The 23,618-nt window shown below is 35.0% G+C and overlaps 1 protein-coding gene across 1 annotated transcript in view; it reads right to left on the bottom strand.

Moving 5' to 3' along the window:
* The window catches only part of LOC110371266 (putative phosphatidate phosphatase), an 85,734-nt gene extending 64,494 nt beyond the window's left edge, over positions 1–21,240 (bottom strand). Inside the window, exon 1 of the mRNA XM_049844848.2 lies at positions 20,944–21,240. Within this exon, the coding sequence (XP_049700805.1) occupies positions 20,944–21,055 (112 nt within the window). The 5' untranslated portion in view covers positions 21,056–21,240. The remainder of the gene's footprint in view (positions 1–20,943) is intronic.
* Positions 21,241–23,618: the final 2,378 nt, after the last annotated feature.

The raw sequence follows: 23,618 nt of genomic DNA, 5'->3' as shown, positions 1-23,618 counted from the left end.
GATTACGCATTTAAATGGAACCATGACTTTAATTTATTTGTTAGTCATCTATGTCAATTTTACGATTGTTCAATTCCAAATTTCTTTGAAATAACAGAATTGGAACCTTATTACGGTAAGGATAAGCCTGTGGGTAAAAACTCCTGAACTTCGTTTTCAAAATACTAATAATTTTAAGCTTAGCTTTTCCAAACTCTTAAAGTAGGTATTTCAAACGTTAATTACTTATTTTTAACAGATTTTATAAACGATTCTCAAAGAACAATTTCCTTTCATGTTCACAGCTCTCAATCAGACAAACAAATTAATTACTATCTTCAAATGATTAACCATCTCCCGTCCAACATGAAAAGATTAGAACGGAACTTAAACAACCAAACTAAACTGATGCATTTAAAAACTTACTGTTTCTAAGACAAGATCAAAATATTATAACACGTATCAATTAAGAAAGAACGAACACTTCAAAAACAGGAAATAATCTTCAAAGTGCACTTTCATAAAAAAATCATTTTTGTTTAAATCACTGATAGATAGAAGATACCTACAGTATTGATCATCAGATATGTTTTTATGTGCGCATAAAATATCAATGCAGCAATTACATAATTGTTAATTGCTTGTACTGATTAGGGAATTTCGTAAATTCCTCATAAGTTTAATGAGAGGCTATTTAAAGTTATAGAAATGCTTTCGGTGTGCTTTATTTCGGTATTTAAGCTTAACGAAGGTTTCGGTTAAAAAAACCTTTAGTTTCGTAAAAGCTGTTTCATTTATGTGTTGTACCTAGTATTTAATCTACATTGCTTATAATTCGAGAACATCACTCGTATTCCAGAATGTAAACGTGAAAGTGTATCTAGCCTTACAGAAACTTTACCGTAACGAGACCATCATCATTAAAGAGCAAAAGTTCTGCCGTGTAACCAGGACATATTCATAAATCCCACTTTAGACGCAAAATGAGCAAAAATTCGCACAGCCCAGAAATAGGGATTGGTACACCGCATAACCGCAGTATAATTATATTGAAACACCTTTATAATTGCAAGATCAAATTACCATATTGAATATCGTCGCACAATATTATCTATATTCAGTACAATGTCCGTCACACCCATAGTTAATAGAATTTAACGCGCCCGCCTAAGGCGTGCCATATGATCCCAATAGTTCATTATTGAAACAATGCTAAAATTTAAGTCCTATTTCCATGCTTAATCTTACCACTAATAGTGTCAAAAATAGAAATTAGGAATTGCTAGAAAAACTTATAGTTGCTCCTTACGGATTGGTCACTCACTATTATTAATTACTTACGTCCAGATTTCAGACAGACCCTGCTTTCACTTAAACCATTTATATCTTTCCAAACGACATTTTCAACATCAATATGGAGTTGTACTTAAAAAGCTCGAGCTTCTTATTCTGAAACCGTTGTTAAAGCTTGCCGGAGCTAAGATATGCCTCATTAAATAACATTGCTGATAACACCGCTGAACATCAAAGTACAAATGCACCTTCATTAGCACCTCTTCGCATTAGATCAAGTCAAACATAACAAGCTGAACTACCCTGATCTACTCGCTGATAAGAGCGCACATTAACGCCACTTCAAACAGGTAATCTAGGTCAGAGCAATGACATCACGACACGTTCAGCGCACACTTACGTTTTTTAGTTGACACCCAATTATGTCAGGCACGGGAGCTTGCTAACAGAAGCATAAAGCAGACAGTTTAAGATGACGTTGACGATGTTAAGCTTCAAGTATTTGAAGTCCTCTTGAAACATGACTTGGTTGCTTGCAGTGACAAATGAGTATCAACTTGTCAAACGTCTATCCATTCATAACACACGTTATCCGTTAGACGGCTCGTGTACGATTCCAGTTCTGATGAAATGGATTCGTGAACTGAATACGAGACACAAACGCACGTTTTGCATTATTGATGACATTTATTGATTCTGTTTCGTAAGTAACTTTATCGTAGTAACAATCTTATCGTGTGCGCTAATCCTTAAACGCAGTTCCGAAACTTATCTTAAGGAAGAAATCTAGTAAAAACAAAACATACTACCAAGTAGTAAATTTTGACTTGTCCAAAAAAAGCTGTTGCGAAACGGGTCATTGACTGCAATCTGTATCGACCTTAATGGTTCTTTCATATAAGTAAGCATGTGTATGGTCAAACCACCTATTCAAGAAACCGGTTTCAAGGATGTCTTTGGATAGCCGCGATGAAGATATAAATAAAGATAAACTTACATAAATGAATTCGCGTATATGAATGTTTAGACGAAAAGGGACCAACGCAAATGTAGCCTTATGCTCTTTTCGTATCAATTCATAGTTGATTGAATGCCTATTGTTAACCAGGTGCGCCTACAAAGCCTTAAGATTCGACACAGTTCTATTCAAGGTCTCTCCTTATCTAGACAATGTTGTATGGGAATCCATTCAGACTGCTTTTCCTATAAGGCAGATAAAGCAATCAGTAATAGGCTACAATTTCTGAAGAGATTTATGCAGAAAGCTGACTTACTTGAATAATGTCTTGCGTAAACATAAAGTACATAACCTAAACTAAACAGTATTAGCCTTGCTCCTGACTCTTACAGCAAACATAAATAGGTCGTGTCATTTGAATTTTATAATCGTCAAACCAGTTCTCATTCTCATGATCTTTACACCTACGATAACAACAAACGCATTTTCCTCAAATCAATTCAAGGAACTACAATACATAGGTATAGTCGCTGTATCAGAGGAAGTATTGATCATAATAAGCTTTATATCTCAGTGGCGTGCACTTAGAGAGGCCTATGTCCAGCAGTGGACTGCGATAGGCTGATGATGATGATGATGAAGCTTTATATTTATTTAGATACGAGAATACCTATTGTATACAGAATGAACCCGTATGACCTTACAAAAAACATCGTGGTAACTATATTTCCCTATAGATCTAATGACATCACATAGGGGCCAGGCTTACCAAAATTTTCCACAAAAATGTGTAATTTCGCGACAGTGTCTCAATTCAAACATATGTACTTTTACAAGTGTTTTTAAACAAAAGAATAATTGTATACCTACAAGGCCAGAATGTTTATTTGCGTAACATAATTACGCGACCTCGACGTTTGAAAAGGTAAAATATCGTATTATTTTCATTCCGGTATGTATGTCATTTACCTGAATATGATAATGTTACACATTTATTTTGACCTCATTATATAAAAGGCTGAAACTTGAATTAATCATCATTTATAGGACTGTGCCCAAAACAGTACCCTGGAGAACTCCATTACCTTATATTGTAAAAATCTGAAATTAGTATTTTATTTATGATGTATAGATAAATTATTTTACTGCCCATTTAATTTCCCTACAACAAAACAAACACATACTAATTTGTAAATAATAGCCGAACATTCCCATTCTACCTTAGCCAACGGTATCAAATGCTTCTTATACAACCAAGACTCGCGTTAACAGCCGTATTGACAAAACTTCAATATTCACAAAAGAACAGTTGTCTAAACAGGTGCTGATCAAATAGAATACGACCACACAGCATCAGAGTATACAGAAGCATATCTTAAGCATTCCATGTTTCGTAATACTGAAGAAACGTTGCATTCTATTATGCTTGCTGAGATGTTTGATAACATGATTTTTGAATCGTTGAGAAGTTCCGAGTGGTCTTTAAATGGCTTCTTTTCAAAATGAGTGGTTTTATAAATATTTCTTTTTGAGTGCGCTCATATTTTTATAGGGTGATAAAAATAACGTTTTATTTTTCAGAGTTATATATTTCTACTTTTGATTTGCCTCTAGCAAAAGCTTTCAATAATGAAAGTTCTCCAACACCTGGTAGGCTCTATCTATAATAACACTATTATTCATTTAATGTTCAACCATAAACTGAAGCATTGTGTAGCTAAACATGGTTGTACTGCGAATATTTCAAAATACAAATACTAATTATGCCTGTAGCACATTTAAAACAATACCCATTTGTTGCTATACAGTTGGATACTAAAGTTATATCGAAACATTAAGCTTAGGCTACACAATTGAGGTGTCCTGTTTCAGAGGCGATATATGGGTAATTCTATTTAATATGTTGTGTGGCAGCGTTCAAATAAAAACATTGCTGGATGAATGGTCCCGCTGTTTTCTTCGAACGGCCTTATTACGTATTGAGATGGTAATACAAGTCTGTTCCTTTCTGAATATCTCAAATCACGTGTTTGGCCTCTAAAAATTCCTGATGATGAAGAGGATGAGGTGCTGAAAACCCCACTGAATACACAAGAAAATTCTTATGAATCTGCCTAATCTTTAACAAAAAATAAATTAGTTTAACGATAATTTATAAGATAGCATGTACACTCATAGCTTGCTCAATGATTCAAAAAAATTCAGTGTCATCGCACTAGGATACATGTATTTACCGAAATTGTTTATTCACTACCACGTATAATGAATCACCCCTTTTTTATCGATCTATTGATTGATCGGTATGTGCGTAAGATATGACAGTATTTTCAATGCTAGATAAGCAAGTACTAATCACCCTAAATCAAAGTTTCATTGATAATTCTAAAATAATTCAAGAATTTTTTGAGGAAATAAGTCATCAATAGCAGTATTTTTGTCTGATTTATTTTGATTGTTGCGCCTCTGCTAAGATTAACTTTGATTTTCGTGTTTTTCTAATCGTTTTTAATTAAACTTTTGCAAAGGAATATAAAACCCACAACAATGACTTACATAAACGTAAAAATATTGCACATTCTATCTGATTCACACAAAAAGCCATTACAATAACTACCCAGACTCAGTATACATAATAAAGTTTACTTCCCAGAACACTATTAATATCAGCCAGTTTAATAGCCATCAAAACACGCCACGTAATAGGGACGCTGGTCATTCAATGTAGTCGATCGCGCAATGACCCCGCCTCTGCGCCCGCGCCGGGAAGCCGCACCATTTGTTTTTGGGATATAATCGACCAATAACTGTGCGAGTCGATGACTTGCGTTTGGAGGGTTGGGGAATGGAGCTGTTGTTAATTAAAAATGTAGTAAAATTTCGGTTAAATTTAGCTTTTTAAGTGGCTCTAATTTTTTTACATGTTCCGCGTCTAGCATCCTTATATATTTGTTTTGATGATCTTAATAATTAAACAAAATATCTCAGTTCTTTTTGCTATCAATTTATTGCCGAATGTTCTTTTGATATTTAAATCTCTTCATATTAGATTTCAAAGATACGGGAACATGAAGAGGACGTCGAATGTATCGTCAAGTAGTAGATTTCAAAAGACATGTCGGCGCGATCAAAAGTATCGCTAACCCTATCGATTTTTGGATAAAGGCCCTCTCATTAGATAATAACTCTTCATTTTGATGACCAGTAGTGGCAGGGTTGTGAATTAAAGTTGTTATAAATGAACGATGACTTAGGGGTTTATCATGTAGACGCCATGATATTGAAGCTAAAATAGTATAAAAGTTTGAAGAGTTGAAAGACTTGGTAGAAGTAGGTGTAAAGATAGACGAAGTTAGCATAGGGTTTCAAGCATAAAATTATAATGGGAATACCATAAACGCAGACTTATACAAATGTGTTAGCGTGGGGACACAATATTTGATAATAATGCAAATGTAAACTAGGATGCAATGCACGTAGGATCATTCATTTCTAGACTTATTACCAGACCTGTTTCTAAAATTAGTGAAGGATATAAATGTCTCATAGTTAGTTAATTGTAAATACAACATAGAATAAGACAGGTGTCATATTTTTGTCAAGTAAATTACTTCATTCATAGTCCACAGACTCGTGTGAACTCATTAATGCAAATTCATCTATAAAGTTTAAAAAATTCTGAAAAGTGAAGCCTGTTACTTGAAAATCTCTTCTAAATGATAATCTGAAAAAAATCTGAACGACACACCCAAACGGAATAATCCTCCAAACTTAATACTTGCAAATGAATCGGTGCACAAAACTTATAACAACAACACAAACGAACAATTTAACATAAATTACAATAACAATGCATTGTAAGCAAACAGATTTCTACAAACAACTGTTGTTCTTGTTACAGAGATTCTGTTGAATATTTTAAAAGTTGGGGCGCTTGTTTTATTTTTAGATTTAACTGTACAAGTTTTGACGCCCACGAAAGTGTCGGGGAGCCAAGTACGAGTCATGGGGTAAGGTTACAGGTTAAGATTTTAGCATTGAAATCGGAGATAAGGTTTAACCAAAGATACAATCAAAATAAAAGTGAGAAAACAAAACAATAGATGGGAGACCATAAGGTACGTAACGTAGGAGTCGCTGAAGGAGGAATGAAAAATCGAGACAATGACCTAACCTAACTCACTGGCTATTTCTGGTCATATTATCACGCCCGAGTTATTTTTACCAAAACAAAACAAAAATAAAAGGCCAAGAAACTGGCTCCATGTTCGCTATAATTGGTCTATTAAAACGAGCAATTAATCAAACTTATAGCACAATTGCACCGACAGCATACAAGCAATGACCATTGATCTTAATAACGGCACGAAGTTATGTCAGTTTTGATACAAAAATAACCGTGTTTGTTCAACAGTTGTTTCTAATGCAAATAGTGTGAAATTCTGCAAGTGAAATGGCGTGGAAGAAATGGACGATGATTTACTAAATATTTGATGAACAAGCGAACGTAAAGAGACGTACGTAGTGTCTAAGTCATAGTTTCGCATCCCATTCCATCATCGAACGTAGATATTACTGAACGCACTGGTTTCAATGAGGTAGTAACATCGAAAGAATTTTTACTTCTATTTATAATTTCTTAGAAAATCCAAAAGACAAACAAGTGGTCATACTAAGAATCTATTTTCCAGTTAGACACCCTGAATTATATACGCACACTACATGAATACTAATCTAACAAAAGCCTTGTTAGAAGTCCAAGAATTTGATATTTTTTTCCACATTTATTCAAATTGACCACCAACAGCTTCGGTTATAGATGACACTTACGTTTAGCATATCAATAAGCAAGAAGATGAATATATTTGAAATCAAAATAGCAACTATCACGTAGGTCCACTACAGCCTAATGCAGTATAAAATTACGATAAATACAAACTAGCCTTTTTTGAATATCAATAGAAGCTCATTAATACATCATCATAGCAACATTAGCCGAGTAATAAGCAATTGGTATTGCAACATTTGGCAGTCAAATTTTAAAATTCAATACATAGCCAAAAGCAGAAGTGATTGTATTGTGTGTTGCAAATTGATAGACTATAGAATCATCGTCCTTTCATAGGATATGTAATAAATCAGCCTAAAATGTAGCCGTTGAGACCTGAATAACAATATTAAAACGCAATACTGTAAGATATTAGAATGCGTTTCGTGCATTTTAACGAAGTGTTCATTTTTGGACGGACGTGCAAAATTTTAATGAATCGATTTGACTATTTAATTAAGTCAACGCTTGTGTTCTGGCTCTTCTTTACGCAAATGCCAATGCGAGTAATAAAAATGGAATAAAAAGATAAAACGTGAAACTTGTACTAAGTGCTATAATAAAAAAATCTAAGAATTCTGTTTTAAGAAGTCTGACAAATCAAATGAAAACCGAACAAAAGAATTTATTTTACGCATTTTCTCCTATTCATATCGAGAAAGCTGTTTCGCAGTCAAAACATGACAAAACTCATAAAGCAATATCTAAACGGAAATTACTTGGATTTCTCTTGTTAGCAAGCGACACACAATCAGTTCCTGCGCTCACGCCTCTATAGGATTACAGGCACCATTGCCTTACCCCTCATTCATCTTTGATCATCTATAAAACTTTCTCGAATATATATCATTCAGTTTCCGACTATAAATATCGGAATATATCACAGTGGTCTTAATTCACGTTTCTATTCACACCATAATAAAATAGTCGTTAAAATACACCGCCTTTATGTCCCCCCCCTTGTGGGTAGTTGTAAACGGACCACAAGGAACATTAAAGTGGAGAGTTTGTTCGGTGAAGGGAAACGAATCACTGACACCTACGTAAAGGACGTCATTTGTTTGATTCTACGAGATGATAACGAAGTTATAGATGGGTTTGCAACAATAGCGAAAATTGTTAGCTAAAGGATTATTGAAAGTGGGAAGGTAAACTTAGTTCCCGGTGACGGGTGGGAGTTATAAGCTGCACACAGAGTAGGGAATGGAAATACAAATATTGCACAAAAACTTTAACATCCTTATTGCGTTTCCGATGATGGAAATGAAATATCAATGTAAGTAATGAAAAGGTGAAAACATAAGTGAGCCAATTTATTCTACTGCAAGCGTGCTTATGTATGCTATCCTATCAGTTTTAATCAAAACGGCACAAACTTCCGCCTCTATCAATACCTAAAGGTCTGCACATAAAGTAACATTATAAATATAAACTGCAACCAGTATTAATAGTCCAATGCCACGTGCAGCAATATAATGTTCTGGATTAACAGATCACAATATTGTAGAGATTTGTTGCTCCTTTATGTTCAGGAGCACTTAGATGACTCATGCTGGACGTGACAAGGGCTGGGACCAGGTTGGTATTGAAATTATTGTAAATGGAACCAATAACCTACACTTTCTCTATAACTATCAAAGTAGTACTACAGTGGATGTTGGAATACAGCGCATAAAAAACGATGTCCCTGATACTAATAGTTCAGACTATATTATTCAATCCATTGGTGAGGCAAAAATGTAACTATCGTCGATGTTGGTCTGATTGTTAAATAAACAATCAATACCAATGATAACTAAAGCCATTATGAAAAAAATTGTGGCCACTAACGAGACGTTAAAAACCGACAAAACAAACAAGACACGGAAGATCAAAGTAAAAGCATTAATTAACATACAAACACAAATCAACGTATACTTAATACACGTAACTTTAATTACGAGCGGTAGGTAAAATAACATTGACATTGGTAGTTCTAATGAGTCAAACGATGCGCTCTTAGATTTTAGAGCAAACATCCACTGGGGCGCAACTCGCAACGGCGTAACACGTTCGAGTAGCTGGCAGCATCGGTGAAAGGCCAATAACATGAGTAGCATGAATTTTATGAAGAGAGTATAAAAGAGTATTTGTGTGAAAGGAAAATGTTGCTAAATGTAGGTATTTTAGATGCCTAGGTACATTGTACAGTGAACAGAAAAATAAGGTGACTTCCTTATTTTTTAGGTGGTTAACCCTAATTGGTAGAATTGTAGCAATTTACCTGCCTCACTATTTTGGTGCACTTAATATCGGATTTTTCGACTGGAAATTCCTGTTTAAAAAGTATTATGTACCTATTTTGATAATATTTCTAATTACATAAATACATATGGCAGCTATGAGGAAATGTTTTAGATGCCTATGTACAGTGAACAGAAAAATAAGCTTACTTCCTTATTGTTAAATTTTCCACTAAATGCTGGAATTAGAAGTTTCCCTGCCTAACTGTTATTTTTGGTGCACTTAATATCGCCTATTTAGGCAGGAAATTCCTTTTTAAAAAGTATTTTTATGTTAATATTACCACAAACGGCATTTAACATTTGGTAATTATGAGGAAAAAAATACTACATAAATAGTACTCTAATACCTAAAACAGTGTGATGATTAAATAAAATAGGGCACATGAATAGGTCACTCTTTAGGTTAGAGATCATATAACAATTTTAACATTGCATACTTAAAAATAAATAGTTCGTGAAAAGCTCGCCTTGGTCGACAGTTAGCTTTATAAGGTTCGAAAATGCCATGCGTGTAACCAGGTAATTTGCCGTCGATAAAAACATGGAAAACGATGTTATCACTTAATTCAAATCCCTAATCATTGTCATTATCAGTCAGGTTGTTTTTACGATCAATTACTCTCTTTTAATGGATTTTTACTTTATTGTCTTCCGCTGCATCGTAATTTAAACCATAATTTATGTTTCTATTTAGATCTTGTTTTCTATCTTCCATAAACTTTTTTACGAAACTTAAGTGTCTGATAAGGCTATTTACATAACCATTAAAATGTGCTATTAAATGAAACCGGCCAGGTAATTATTTTATTCGTCCACGCTTTTTCGAGTAAGTTACGCGTAAGTGCCGATGGATCGTCTTGATAGCACTCCTCAAAGTGCAGGATAAGATCTAAATGCATCGCTTTCACATCAAAAAGATCATCTTTATCGTCATGCATTCCAATTTAATTCATATTGATTTCAAAAGTAAATACTTTTAATTCTATTAATTTCTACTCGAGATTCAGATCACAATTTTACAACCATTCAATAGTGTTCATATTTCACATTGCTGCATTATAATCTACAAGTCGTAGAGGCGGCCCAGGCGTGTCTGTGTCGGCCCCATCATTAATAATCCGAGTCATACTGCAGATATCATCAGGGCCTACACCAATTGTTTGTGTGTACTCCTTTATTTTACTAGAACTGTAGGCCACTACGGTACTGTCACACATACCAATTTAAAACAATGCGTTGGAGACAATGCTTGGAATAATCTGATTCAAAAATATTTTGTTGCCGAACCGCTTTAGGGTATTAATAGATCAACAGTAAACAACGAGGGAATAATAAATATTCTTTAATCAAGTTTTACAGTTCGAAACTTTAATGAGCCCTCGAATAGAACGTAGCAGCTTTCAAGTAACAACAATAAATAACTTTAATTGCGAAATTTGTCTCTGCCCCAGTGTATTCATTGTAAAATTAATCAAAATTTACAAATGGTCCATTCCTGACATTAACAAAACATTGTAAACGCGTTCCACACTCATTCATTTTGTCGTCGGCCGCAAATCGTATTTCATGGCGTCTGAGCTAAACACCTTAAATTATGCAATCATTTTATTTTCGTCCTAACCCTTATTAACAGGCAACAGAGTCGAGTTATGCGGTAAAAGATCCTCGACACTTTGGTCCTATAGTACCTGTAAAGATATTGCGATAAGGGTGAGTTCGAATCGCGTGGGTGTAGCATTAAGAAATCATAAATCTTATGCAGGGCATTAATTATTTCACATCTCGGAAGACGAAGCTCAAAAGAGTTTTATTTCATTAGACAGTGAGATAAGACCCAATGTTGATTTATTGATGTTGATCGGATCTTTGTCGTAATATTACTGGACACTTCCTGCTAAAGGATTTAGAATCTCTTGGTCCTTTTTTGGTCCTTTCGTGAAGCGTACAGTTTTGAGGTTTCCTTTTATTTTGAACAACTTACTCTAATAACATCAGGTTTGAGAGATTAAGACACATGTACGATGTCGAAGGCACAATAGGTCTACCTCAGGAATTTGATAATCGTCACAATTAACAATGTATACTTTTTTTGGTCCTGGTTTCCGTTGAGGCTTTATTGAGCGGTTGGCGTGATAACTTGGGGATTTTAGATGAAATTGTTTACAACTTACAACCTCAATAGACTTTCAGAGTAACTGGCTAACGTTGAACAGACTACAATTGTAGGGAAACCTAATGTTCCGTGAAATTGTGTTTGTTTGACAAAGATTTAAACCAAAATCTAAACGGTCCCGAAATAGGTGTCCTACTTCAGTATTTGCCAGAAACCGTCCAAATTAAATTTATGTTACTCTCAATCCACTCATTTCTAAAATGCTTTTAGCGTGACACAATTTAGATATTATAGCTCATCAAACTTTATTACTGGCTTCCTCTTTGGCGCCTTTCTCATTCCGTGTACTATGACAATTAGATGTGCGGATGTGATCATTTCGTAACATCCTCAAGAGTGGCAAATATGGTACTATTAAGGGCAATATAGCGTTGTGAATTGTAGCGAAAACTGAGATAGCTGGGCTTAAGTAGTGAGTGTTGTAGTGCGGATTACGCTAATGCAGTACCAACCTTGTTTACGGCTGACCAGTAATTCAATGCTAAAGGCAACTTAATGAAAGAGTGATGTGCTAGAAGTTTTTCCAATTCAATTATAGAGAAGGTACTTTTAATAACAGTCTAGTTAAACTTGATTACGGAGATATTAAAACAGCGATAAAATGCAATTAATGCAGTGATGGTAATCAAGATTTAAATGAAGATATACTGTGTAGATTACACGTAGATACGTGGGAAATATTTAGATAATTAGAATATTATGTGTAAAATTATTGAAGTACAATTTTCACTCGATCTTCTGAAGTGTGGACAACACGGAAGTAAATTCGATAAACCAAAGCAGTTTATCGGAAATATGTTTGTATGCTTTCAAATGTTTATCTAAGTGTTACAATGAGATTACAGAATATGATGCAACTGTTAACACTTAAGTAAAATCCATTGACACAAATGTTTTTGACCTAAATACTTTGTATTTAAATTCTGTAGAAAATCTCTTCTAAGCAATTACTTCTACAATAGCTGTTATGCCATAACTTGATAAGGAACTGTCACTTTTATCAACAATATGGAATGAGAAAGGTATTTACTTGCGCAAGATTCTTTTACAGACTATAATCGTAATGGTCGTTCTAAAATCTACTGATTATTGGTTTAGTTAGACAGTGCAGTTTGACTCTGACCGAGCATTGAATTGCGGTCTATCACGAAAAGCTTTTGTAACTAGTAAAACCGGCAGAATGCAGATGCCTAAAAGTTTATTTAAATTCGTTAATTTCAGGAACCACTTGTCCCATTCGGAAAATCATTTTAGTGTTATAGATATGCATTTCTCATTCATCGAGGAAAGCTTACTTATGATCCGGATGCGAGAAGTTCTTTCCACGGGAGGCGTGTAAAAACACTGACAGAATGTAGTGTAAGTATCTAATTCCATCGAGATCATTTGGAAAACCTCAAAAGGAAGACCACATAACTAGACAAGTCCAAAAAATGGGTCATCCAATACAACCCTTTTTCCCTTCCACTCCCAATTGTCGCTAAGGATATTTAATTTCCTCCCAGCCTATCATTAAATTGATTGAGTTCAGCATGTAATTTCACCCTGGCTTCAGCCCACTCAGGAAGGTATCGTTTAGGAGTTACACCATCAATTGGGGACAGACACTGAATTGTAGGGAATTGATTACTGTAAATAAGGATACGATTGTTGCTGATGATGGAGATGGATTGGGGTTATGTAACAGGAGTTCTACAAACACCATATTGATGGGATGACGATGATCATGAAGGCAGATGGTATCGTGCAGATTTAGACAATTGATAGCGAAATAGCCGATACGGGAATCAGTTCTCTCAAGGAAGGAAGGAGATGGGAGAAAGTGGGTAGCCTGAGGACTATAAGGAGCAGCAGAATGAAAATGTGTGTCAGATATTTTTATTATTTTCGTACTACACCGTGGCACGCACAATACAAGCGGTTATACATAAAACATGGCCACTCAATCTAGATGATACCAACTTAAATGAAGCTACAAATATCCTTTCACTAGATAAAGTGAAATACAACAGATTAACTTTAGTGAACAGTTGTAGTACGGTACGGATATCGCAGGTGATAATGCAGGTAGATACAAATATTGATAAAGGGCACTCCACGTGGGAACTATATACTCAACTACCATGCGCGGACAAAGAGTAAGCAATATACGGAGATGCGGCGATAGGCATAATACGGAACGCACGGAGATATTGAAAAAAAAATGCAGACGTGATGTGACATTGCAAATATGACGAAATAATAGCACAAGGCAAAGCTTACTAAGCCAAGAAATAATATTGTTTGTTTCTATGTCATTGATAAATACTAAGCAATCTTACTGCCTTATCGCAAGCAGAGGTCAACAAAGACATTAAAATTTGTCTCGTTATTAGCGTCAATCAATATAATTTACACCCTCATAATTACTATTACATGAAGATTAACACGCTTACCATTATGTACTTATCGTGTAACGACACGACACGTGCCATTTAAGTCTTTACATAAGGTAAATTCTAATTAGAAGGCAAATACCTAAAGTATAAATTATACTGCGTAAGTATTCTGCCGATCAACAGTTTAATTACGTAAAAATATAAACCGAAACCATTGGAACCTTAGGAAATTGAAATATTAATCAATTTTGTTTTTTTTTTAATTTTTCCTTCTGAAACCAATCGACAGGAAAAGCATGCAATCAAGCTGAAATTATGATTGTTGATAGGTTATTTTAAGGAGTTAATGAAAACGTATTCATTAATTAGCTGCAGGCGTGCAAAGTTTAAGCCATGTATTCACTGGGAAACAATGTTTCAGATACACAGTTTCTGAAACATCACGTAGATGTTTACAGCAACAATGTTTCGGATACTCTGCCATCCACATCGTCCACAGAAACAAAATTGAATGTTTCAGAAACACGTAGATATTGTTTCTGTAGCAGTGTTTATAAACAATTGTTTCTCAGTGAATACATGGCTTTAATGTGCTGTGTAAGGATTCAGTAAAGGTTTCTGACGCCTCAGGCAGCCTATAAACTAAATGGAATCCCATTGGTCAAAGGTAATTGAAAAATGAGAGTAAACGAACACACTGCCAACCACAAGTGTAGCAACATTAATCAGAAAAATATATGGGAGAAAAGTAATTAAATTATCTTTACCAACTTTAACCTCTTCTCAATACAAGGCAAAAACAAGATTTTCTACTTCAGTAGATATATCGAAATCAATATTTTTGTCGTCTGCATTTAGATTTATTCATCATTTTGTACGGAATTTACATAATTGAATATGATTAATAATTGCATTCTTACCTACTGGCCTAACTGGCTAGGGAATACCTACTCTTTGTGATATAACACACATAATCCCAAGTTAACGCATCAATTAATTATCAATTACATAGTCACATAACTTTCACCGTTACACAATTATTGTCCAATGAAGCACAAACACAAAATACATAGGTACAGAAGTCAATCATTGTATGTACTTCACTTTTCATGCCTAAACTCGGCGGTCGCGCTAGGGTTGTCAACTTTTTTATGCGCATAAAACTAACGTGGTAGTGGTACCTACTCGTATCTAATTATTTATTTATTGTTGAAAATAAAACAGGAAAAATGAAATATAAACCAATAATAATAAAATATTTGATGTGGCATACAAGAGGTTAATAAACACTTTCAACGGAAATTAGTTTGAACGACACACCGAACTTTTTCAGAAACAATTATTTTGTTATTCATACATATATACCATAAAACACCATGTAAAACAAAGTACCTCTTGCGAATTTTTTTTTTGTACCTATACATACAAAAAAAAAATTGGTTGGTAAAGTCCCCGATCTAAGCTTGCTTCTACCTACAGAAACCTTGATGTGCGAGTCCGACTCACACTTGACCGGTTTTATTTCGTCTACCTTACAACATACTCTCGCCATCATCACAAAAATGTATCAACTCCTACTACCTAGTAATAATCTTTGAGGGTAGGCAGGTTCGCCTGGGTCGACACTCATCATCATCATCATCAGCCTATCGGGGCGCTTACCTACCCACCTAATTGTACCTACTGCGTTTATTAAACGAACCATCGAAATATAAGAAAATAAGTAGGTACATTACATACCTACTATAGGTACTTACCTCTCTGATTTAACCGGCAGGCTAAAAAACGACAGTTCACTGTTTATTGTTGTATTAAAACAACCGTCCACTGAACAATTATAATACTACTTTTTTTGTTGCTCCATTATTACTTTTTCTTTTGTTATTAAAATTAAAAATATTACAGTCAAATTACAGTTAGGTATCACAACGCGTGCACATTTATCTACCTTGTGTGTGACGCGCGTATCTCAAGAAAACGGCAGCCGCGCTCGCACTGTTTTGAGTTGTTTTGAGACGGCGCGTCTGTGAACACGCACACATAGACACCTATGTCTGCGTGACTCGAACGCGCTTTGTATGTAGATTGACTTCTGTACCTATTTATTTTGTGGCACAAACTATAAGAAAACTAATTATAGACCTAAGAAGATAATGAGCAAGCGATTAATGAAAAAACTTATTAAATATTCCTAATGTATTCATGCAAGTGAATTAATAAGACTGCACTCTCGTGTCAGGTTTTTGTTTTACCATCATGAATAATAAGTTTAAGTAATAATTCATAATAAGCCTGATGTTAAGGATCAGCATCATAAAATTAAGGATTACAACAATTAATTTTCTTGCACATCCAAAACGATTAGAATAGTCGTAACTATAAGCTAAATTAACTGCATAGGACTGCACTTAAAAGCACATTATTCATTAAGATCATTAGCTAAGTTTATTAATAAACTCAATTACTAGAATGTCCAATTATCATTTACAATTGTTACTACACATTGTGCCTAGTTATAAACGGGAGAACTAAATGGGACATCTAATGACGTCATAGACATGCAGAACATCAATCTAATGGACGATAATGTACTTTAATTTAATGAACAATAATTCTTTTGTAGTATCGTAATTTTCAATATGAACACAGACATGATTTAAGGACAACTTAATCATTCTCTCTGCTACACAAATTGATATGACCGCACGAAGTCGCGCAAGATGTAGGCATAATACCCATAATACAGCAGGTGTCTTATCTACAAGTATTTTTCTTGGTCTTTGGCCGTCGGCATCGTCAAGCCATACCGACTAATTATTGTAAATGTTTGAGTGAAATACCGCAAAGCTGGTTGCAATACAACCACTTAGACGTGTTAAGCAAGTGCTTAAGTTTTTAAGTACGACTTAACTGTACATTAGTTGCGTTTCGGAGAAATTCTCTGATATACCGTGCTTAATTACAAACAGGTGTGGGAGATAATTTTTAAAAGCTCTTTTTTGCTGTTTTTCAAAGTCGGAGTAGGTACCTACACACTTTATATCTGTAAAGGGTACCATATGGGTAGAAGAATTAATATAGGTTCTTGAAGCGCTGATTTTAGTTATGTGTATTGACCTCCAGCTAGCTATTCTTATAGGTCCCACATCAAGAAAAGAGTTAATATTGCATGTATTCCGTAGAGTACCTGTAGCAATTATACTGAAACGGCTTTATAATAGTTGGCCATTAACTATTAAATAAAATTATCGTTTCTAGGAGAAATTGTGTTGATGTGTTCTCCGTATTTATTGACTGTATGGTGGGGAAAAGTTTATTTATACATCAAACCTTTCGACTTGATTGATTAGCTTGAAAGTTGTAATTACATATTATTGAAATCAGTTGCTATGAAAAAACAAGACATAGCCATTCTTGTCAGTCGGGTAAAAATCGAACTCAAATGTATGAAATTATAATTTTTGGCAATTTTCCTATTTTTTAGTAGTTTGGTCTTTTTCTACAGACATGATGCTTAGAATACAAACTTAGGAGCATAATAGGCGGAAAGGTAAATTAGACTAGATATGCCCTATAATCTACCCACAGTCGAAAGTATACGTCTGAGGACTTCCCTCGAGGGTACGCCAGCAAGAATATCGAAAGGTCAGCTACTTCTCAATACAGAGAAAGCTCGAATCTCAAAATGTCAGCCAGATAAAGCTGATTTACGTTGACAGTCCAACCTAATTTAAATTTAGAAAAGGAATTTGAAATCAGAACCAATTTACTGTAAGATTTCCCGCGCAACAAAATAAAAGCGCGAGATTCAAAAATTAAAATTGGAACGCTTTTATTTTTTCTCTTCGCACGGCACGGCATCCTGTCATACACGAGCCTACTTAACGGATACGTTTAATCTGACAGGTCGTATGCGTCGGATGTTTTGACAGGCGGCCAATTACCTGCCAGTTTGTTTGGCGGGCTCTGAACATCCTGCGATTGCTGCGAACCTGGGATGTAAGCTGGGGAGAGGTTCCCTTGATAGGTAGATAGACTGTGGTTTTAACTGTGAGGATTGACTGGTTACTATGATTATGTGGATTGAATGGGTCAATGGAATGAATCTGGTATCTTTTCCTTATTTTTTCCAGTTTCCTTGAATTGATTTCAATTCAAATTCGAATCCTTACTATCCCTACTAACGTTTAAACGCCTGAACCTATTAAGGCCCATTTTCAAAGTAAGTAGTAGTAAACAGTTGTTTTAAGAAAACTGAAGTCTATATTAGTCTATATTGTCGGTGGACTCTAGCCTTTTTTTTTCCGACGTCAAAAATCATCAAATGACCCCTCCCGCTGTGGGTTAGCAGCGGTGAGGGAGTGTCAGACTCTTACTGACTAAAAACCGTCGTGTTCCGTCATAGGCCTTTTATGTACCAGGGCCGCGGTATCTCTTTCGAACAACCCGCAGCCCCGGCAGGCCTTGGCCCTGCTGGGCCCCGCTGGGGTATGTTGGGCCCCGCTGGGGTGTGGACTCTAGCCTAAGATGGACATGGAAATAAGTGGAATCTTGGAGAATAACCTACGCAACTTCTTAACCGGATGCGGGGAAACAACCTCAGGAAACAGACGAAGGCGATCGTGAAATCTAGAAAGTGATAAATAGGTAATTACCTAATCACTTCCAAATATTTCAGTAAGTCAATAAGCACGACATAAATGAAAGCACTGCGTTATTTACATAAAATGCCTTCGATTATATGTTTTCATAAAACTCAGATATTGTACGCGTGGGAATGGCAGTGAATGGTAGTGCTAAATAGCGAGTTAGCTTAAACACGCGATCTCGTTCGCGTATAGCTTTGTTGAGGCCGGTTACATGTGTTAATGTTTATCGAACATGCATAGTACTATAAATGGAGATAAATTATTTTGATTTTAATGCTTTATTTAATGAGAAATTCTCGATATCCAGCGGATTTCAATAATAATGCTTTTCCCGAAACAAAGAATAGATCGGTTATTGTAAGGTAATGGTCTATTTTCGTACTTTCCAATAAGTAAATACCGAATTACCATACCTACGTAGTTAGGTACAGTATATTAATACACAGTTATATTATTTAACCGATTTCCCTAAAAGGAGGACGTTCCCAATTCGGATGTTTGTATTATTATTCTGTTTTATTTTACAGAGTAGCATATAGCTATCAGTGAGATAGGAACCTACTTTCTTAATGATCCAGTTAAAAACCCGAGGAAATTGTCAATTGTTGGAATTACCAAGAACAATCACTAAAAGTTCAAAAAGTTAAATGGATTCTGGTTAGATACCTATTTACAAGCTTTTATTTAACAACATATAAGGGCATTTTTCCTCATTAATTAGTTAATTATCTGCTAATTAAGATTCTCCTCTCTCTATCATCATTACAATTAGATTATCGACAATTCTTCAAGAAGTAATAAAAAAACAGGATAAAATAACATCTAGACTTCAAAATAAAACCTATTTACAATCTAAAAATAGCCGCATCAAGCAACAATATAACAAAATGGAATATTTCCAAGTACAGCGTTTGAATGGGAATGTGACAGGTCAATCAATGGGGCTACTGTGCTGTGAGACAGTGCAATGCAACCATTGGTTTAACATGTTAATATGTCAGTAAACTCTGTTATGTCAGTCGTTATTTAGTATTTACTGAGGAAAAAAACGTTAACACTACTCGGTAGTTGGGTAAAAAGTTTGCATTTGAAGCGATCAAACTTTTTGGTTAGAATGCTTAAATTAGAACTGGCCAGTTAGAATTCAAATTGTTTCTAGTTTATGCTGTTTTGTTTTCTGTTGTCAAGTGCATTCAAGTGCTATTAGTTATTTTTAAACAATTTTAGGTAATTTATTTTAAGGAAAGTATTTCCCATATCTTTTTCCTTATTATACAATACTATTACATATTCAAAATGTTGGCTACATCAATCACTTTTGGACATATTTTACTGACAAAATGATGATAGAATGAGGTTTCTTTCTATACTCCATACATATGTGTTAAACAATTTTTATTAAAGACCAAGTTAGATCCAAAGACTGAGTTGGGACATTTGTGTAACAAGAGGGCAAAACATAGACAAAATAAAAATGATAAGTACAGTTTAAAAACATAAACAACTTGTTAAAATTATTCCATGCGAATAAATGTTGATAGTGCATTCTTTTGTATAAAATGTATCATTACCTCAGTGCAAAGTACATGGCCACTTGCTTATTTTTATTTATGTTTTAAAAAAGTTTGGTTCAAAACATCTCGCACTTTTACTTCAAATCAGCTGAAAGATAATTTTAGTTTATCATACATTTATTTGTTTTATCAATATGTAATAACTCATATACCGCTACATGATTAATTAATAATAAGTACTACATAATGGATAAAGTTTATGAATGAACTATGACTGTCATATTTAATTTCTTGTTAGTATAAGCTAATTTAGGTAATCTAATGTCTAATTGACATTCAAAATGAGTTCATTGACTTAAATTCTTAAATAAGTTATTATTATTATTACTAAATATAGTTTAGGTACTTAAGTATGACTGGTAACCTAGTAACAGCAATTAATATATCCACAAATAATATTCCTCATAGTTATAAAACCATTACATCACTATTGTTTACATATTTCAAGTTTGTTTTGTATACCTACACACTGATAAAAGTTACAATACGTTCTCATGTTTATTCATACTTTATAGGTAGTAAGTAGTTTTTTGAATAATTTTGGTTGCTAAGTACGCCGAATATTTAAGCCCTACATTTATTAGGGTTTTGAAAAGATTGTCGAATTTCGCAAACGAATGATGAATTATATTATTTTATAGTAGTAGTCAGTGTATAAACAGTGTTGATAAATGATAAATTAATCTTTGTACGCAAGTTGTGTTTGATAATACTTCACTACAATCGCCGGTTTCGATTAAAACAAGTTAAGTGCGTGAATTCCCATATTTTCCCTGCAAATAACACAGTGCCATTCATAAATAATCAATCAACTAAAGTAAAAACTCACCACAAAATAGAATGGCGAAATCCAAAATAATTTTTCGCAATATAAACTTAGAATCTCGGTCTATTGTGATTGTATGATTACGAGAGTTCGTTTTCCGGTCATTTCTTTCCATTTTAACTTAATTTTATACTAAACTACTGTAAGAAAATAATATAAACACTATCACTGCGAAGATTTTTACGAAATACCTAACGTCAAAAATGTGAAGTGAAAATTTCACAATAGTCACACGTCAAACGCCGGGCGCATGCGCTCGCAAACTGGCGAGCGTTGCGTTCGGAAACAGTGCCCGGCGCGTTCGTAGAGCTCGCTACTATATTCACGTCGTTTATTTATTGTTGTTGGTGTTGACAGCCGGCAACTGGCTGCTGTTTGAATTATATCTGTTATCACGGAATCACGGCGATAATGCGGCTATTTAATTAAGTTGTTTTATTATTATCTACAAAACTAAATTAATAACGTACGAATTTCCCTTAATTTCCTCTAATCCTGTGACTACAATTTATTATTTTAGCATTATGTACCCTCTTTCATTGAACTGAAGTTCGAAAACTCGACGAAACATTAACTAATCCATTGATATAAACTGATACATAGGATGAAGCCATAAAAATATTAATTTACGATACCAAATTGATTAAATTTCACGCTCATGATACTCTGAACATAATAACGCATGACTTATTTTCCTAGCTTCACAATTCCCGGACGAACCGTGAAAGATTGGATGCGACAAAGACCCTTCTAATCCTTTTTTTTTAGATAGTTATTTAACAACAACAAAAAATAACTGAGGAATGCCGCTGATCGGTAGCCATTCAGATGACACCTGTGGGTATTTATTTTTATTTATTTATTGCCTTTTGAACCGTGTTTCATAATATCCACCTACCTATTTAGTTGTCTCTCCCATGTCCAACCAATCTGGATAAAAAAAAATACTTGGGGGATGGGGCTTCTGTAGGTTAATTTTGTTTTCAATACGAAGAAATTAATGGTACAATCGTCACTAATATTATTTAATAATAAGTAGTTTTAAGGGTCAATTCCCACTGAAAGAACAGCGGCCGGCAGCGGCCGTAAGAGCACGGAAAATGTAAGAGCGCGGCGCCGCGCGGCCCGCCGCGCTCGCGCTCAATCCCTTGCATTTACGGCCGCTGCCGGCCGCTGCCGACCGCTGCTCTTCCAGTGGGGATTGACCCTAAACGTCTTTAAACTCGGCAAAACGAAAAGTGCGCGCCGAATTTGTCGATAATATAAAAAAACCGGCCAAGTGCGAGTCGGACTCGCGCACGAGCAAAAAAAAGACGTTTGTTGTATGGGAGCCCCCCAAAATATTTATTTTATTCTAGTTTTCAGTATTTTTGTAATAGCGGCGACAAAAATACATCGTCTGTGAAAATTTCAACTCTAACTATCACGGTTCATGAGATACAGCCTGATGACAGATGGACGGGCGGAGACAGACAGAGGAACGAAATCAATAGGGTCCGGTTTTACCCTTGGGTACGGAACCTTAAAAACTATTACACAGACTTTCATGCGGTTCACACCATTACCACGGCCATTACAGTGTTTCATAGAGTCCTACTTGTGCACAAAGATATAATATTGCAGGGTGACCTTTATTTATGTTTGAGATTTTGACTGCACTTTCTTCTTCCTGCATAATTATAGGTACATAATAGGTACGTAGATTCCATCTTAGGTAGGCACACCTCCCAACAGCGGCGGCCCTAGCCATTGCGAGGCTACGTGCGGCAGGTCTATGCGAGGCCCTTTATCCTACGTGAAAAGTATGTGTTGCGCGAGAGTAGGCTGGTGTTTTGATTTAGCTAATCTTCATGTTTGTGGAGAAATGCTCAAGTTAAACAAATTAGTAAAATTTTATTTTTAATACAGCTTATATTTAAAGAATCACAAAATTAACAAATATTAAAATGATCTGATGCTTGCGACTTTTCTTAAGACTAAAATCTTTAATTAAAGCAGAATAATCGAATGAATGAGCAACGTCATTTTCGATCGAAAGAATAGCAAGGGCTGAAAGTCGATCTTGTGTCATCGAATTCCTTAAACATGTTTTAATAATTTTAAGCCTCGAAAAACTGCTTTTTCTTTGCTCAAGACTATTTCGGTAGTGGGATAAAATTTCAGTTAAATTATTTTATAAATATATTTTAGCACCGAGATAATATTCAGCTCTTCGCATAACTGATTCAGGGCCGTCTCTACCTCATGTAGCGCCCGGGTGCAATCATGACCCAAGCGCCCCCCATGTATTGAAAGATTGTGACTTGAGTAGTTCGAACGTCCTAAATAAGAAAGTTCATACGGAAACTAGGAGTTATTTTCTTTTTAATAAAAGGACTCAAAAGCGGCGCTACCTTCTAGGTTCGGCTAAAAAAGGATGAAAAATACAAAACAAGTGGGAAGTAAAGCAAGCGCGAGCGAAGCGAGCGCAAAAAAATTTTGTGCTTTGGGTCACTAAAGCACCTAAACTTTATAATAAACAACAGTACAAGGTGAAGTCGCGAGCGCAGCGAGCGCGAAAATTTTTGAGTTTTGGGACATAAAAGCACTCTCAGTAAATCAAGTTAGTAGGAAAGTGAACAGCCGCGAGCGTAGCGAGCGCGATTTTGTTTAAATTGTTTGTTTAAGGACTCTCAATT

This window comes from Helicoverpa armigera, chromosome 15 (genome assembly GCF_030705265.1).
Source record: "Helicoverpa armigera isolate CAAS_96S chromosome 15, ASM3070526v1, whole genome shotgun sequence".
Taxonomy (NCBI): domain Eukaryota; kingdom Metazoa; phylum Arthropoda; class Insecta; order Lepidoptera; family Noctuidae; genus Helicoverpa; species Helicoverpa armigera.
The sequence above is the reverse complement of the archived record's forward strand: the minus strand, read 5'-3'. Positions and strand labels throughout refer to the sequence as shown.